The sequence below is a fragment of the Penaeus vannamei genome, unplaced genomic scaffold (genome assembly GCF_042767895.1).
Source record: "Penaeus vannamei isolate JL-2024 unplaced genomic scaffold, ASM4276789v1 unanchor801, whole genome shotgun sequence".
In the NCBI taxonomy this organism is placed as follows: domain Eukaryota; kingdom Metazoa; phylum Arthropoda; class Malacostraca; order Decapoda; family Penaeidae; genus Penaeus; species Penaeus vannamei.
Genome location: NW_027213805.1, coordinates 20,001 through 22,500, shown reverse-complemented (window position 1 = coordinate 22,500; position 2,500 = coordinate 20,001). Strand labels below are relative to the sequence as shown.

The 2,500-nt window shown below is 44.3% G+C and overlaps 1 protein-coding gene across 1 annotated transcript in view; it reads right to left on the bottom strand.

Moving 5' to 3' along the window:
* Positions 1–417: 417 nt before the first annotated feature.
* The window catches only part of LOC138861077 (serine-rich adhesin for platelets-like), a 3,315-nt gene continuing 1,232 nt past the window's right edge, over positions 418–2,500 (bottom strand). The window contains exons 2-3 of the mRNA XM_070119844.1: positions 833–1,922; positions 418–662 (exon numbers count right to left, since the gene is read on the bottom strand). Of these exons, the coding sequence (XP_069975945.1) occupies positions 418–662; positions 833–1,922 (1,335 nt within the window). The remainder of the gene's footprint in view (positions 663–832; positions 1,923–2,500) is intronic.

Below are 2,500 nucleotides of genomic sequence, written 5' to 3'. Positions count from 1 at the left end.
GGATCGTTTGACATGAGTTGGGATCGTTTGACATGAGTTGACGTCGTTTGACATGAGTTGGGATCGTTTGACATGAGTTGGCATCGTTTGACATGAGTTGGGATCGTTTGACATGAGTTGACGTCGTTTGACATGAGTTGACATCGTTTGACATGAGTTGACATCGTTTGACATGAGTTGGCATCGTTTGACATGAGTTGGCGTCGTTTGACATGAGTTGGCATCGTTTGACATGAGTTGGGATCGTTTGACATGAGTTGGGATCGTTTGATATGAGTTGGCGTCGTTTGACATGAGTTGGCATCGTTTGACATGAGTTGGCATCGTTTGGCATGAGTTGGCATCGTTTGGCATGAGTTGGCAACGCTTGACATGAGTTGATCTCGTTTGACATGAGTTGACGTCGTTTGGCATGAGTTAGCGTCGTTTGATATGAGTTGGCGTCGTTTGACATGAGTTGGCATCGTTTGACATGAGTTGGCATCGTTTGGCATGAGTTGGCATCGTTTGACATGAGTTGGCATCGTTTGACATGAGTTGACATCGTTTGACATGAGTTGACGTCGTTTGGCATGAGTTGGCAACGCTTGACATGAGTTGATCTCGTTTGACATGAGTTGACATCGTTTGACATGAGTTGACATCGTTTGACATGAGTTGATCTCGTTTGACATGAGTTGGCATCGTTTGACATGAGTTGATCTCGTTTGGCATGAGTTGACATCGTTTGACATGAGTTGGCATCGTTTGACATGAGTTGGCATCGTTTGACATGAGTTGGCATCGTTTGACATGAGTTGGCATCGTTTGACATGAGTTGGCATCGTTTGACATGAGTTGGCATCGTTTGACATGAGTTGGCATCGTTTGACTTGAGTTGACGTCGTTTGACACGAGTTGGCATCGTTTGACATGAGTTGGCATCGTTTGACTTGAGTTGGTATCGTTTGACATGAGTTGACGTCGTTTGACATGAGTTGGTATCGTTTGACACGAGTTGGCGTCGTTTGACATGAGTTGGTATCGTTTGACATGAGTTGGTATCGTTTGACATGAGTTGATCTCGTTTGACACGAGTTGGCATCGTTTGACATGAGTTGGCATCGTTTGACATGAGTTGGTATCGTTTGACATGAGTTGACGTCGTTTGACACGAGTTGATCTCGTTTGACGTGAGTTGATCTCGTTTGACACGAGTTGGCATCGTTTGACATGAGTTGGTATCGTTTGACATGAGTTGACGTCGTTTGACACGAGTTGGCATCGTTTGACATGAGTTGGTATCGTTTGACATGAGTTGGTATCGTTTGACATGAGTTGATCTCGTTTGACACGAGTTGGCATCGTTTGACATGAGTTGGCATCGTTTGACATGAGTTGATCTCGTTTGACATGAGTTGATCTCGTTTGACACGAGTTGGCATCGTTTGACATGAGTTGGCATCGTTTGACATGAGTTGATCTCGTTTGACACGAGTTGGCATCGTTTGACATGAGTTGGCATCGTTTGACATGAGTTGGTATCGTTTGACATGAGTTGGTATCGTTTGACATGAGTTGATCTCGTTTGACACGAGTTGGCATCGTTTGACATGAGTTGGCATCGTTTGACATGAGTTGACATCGTTTGACATGAGTTGATCTCGTTTGACACGAGTTGGCATCGTTTGACATGAGTTGGCATCGTTTGACATGAGTTGATCTCGTTTGACACGAGTTGGCATCGTTTGACATGAGTTGGCATCGTTTGACATGAGTTGATCTCGTTTGACACGAGTTGGCATCGTTTGACATGAGTTGGCATCGTTTGACATGAGTTGACATCGTTTGACATGAGTTGACATCGTTTGACATGAGTTGATCTCGTTTGACACGAGTTGGCATCGTTTGACATGAGTTGGCATCGTTTGACATGAGTTGATCTCGTTTGACATGAGTTGGCATCGTTTGACATGAGTTGGCATCGTTTGACATGAGTTGATCTCGTTTGACATGAGTTGGCATCGTTTGACATGAGTTGATCTCGTTTGACATGAGTTGACATCGTTTGACATGAGTTGATCTCGTTTGACATGAGTTGGCATCGTTTGACATGAGTTGATCTCGTTTGGCATGAGTTGGCATCGTTTGACATGAGTTGGCATCGTTTGACATGAGTTGACATCGTTTGACATGAGTTGACATCGTTTGACATGAGTTGATCTCGTTTGACACGAGTTGGCATCGTTTGACATGAGTTGGCATCGTTTGACATGAGTTGATCTCGTTTGACGTGAGTTGGCATCGTTTGACATGAGTTGGCATCGTTTGACATGAGTTGGTATCGTTTGACATGAGTTGACATCGTTTGACATGAGTTGACGTCGTTTGACATGAGTTGGCATCGTTTGACATGAGTTGGCATCGTTTGACATGAGTTGGCGTCGTTTGACATGAGTTGGCATCGTTTGACATGAGTTGGCATCGTTTGACATGAGTTGGCATCGTTTGACATGAGTTG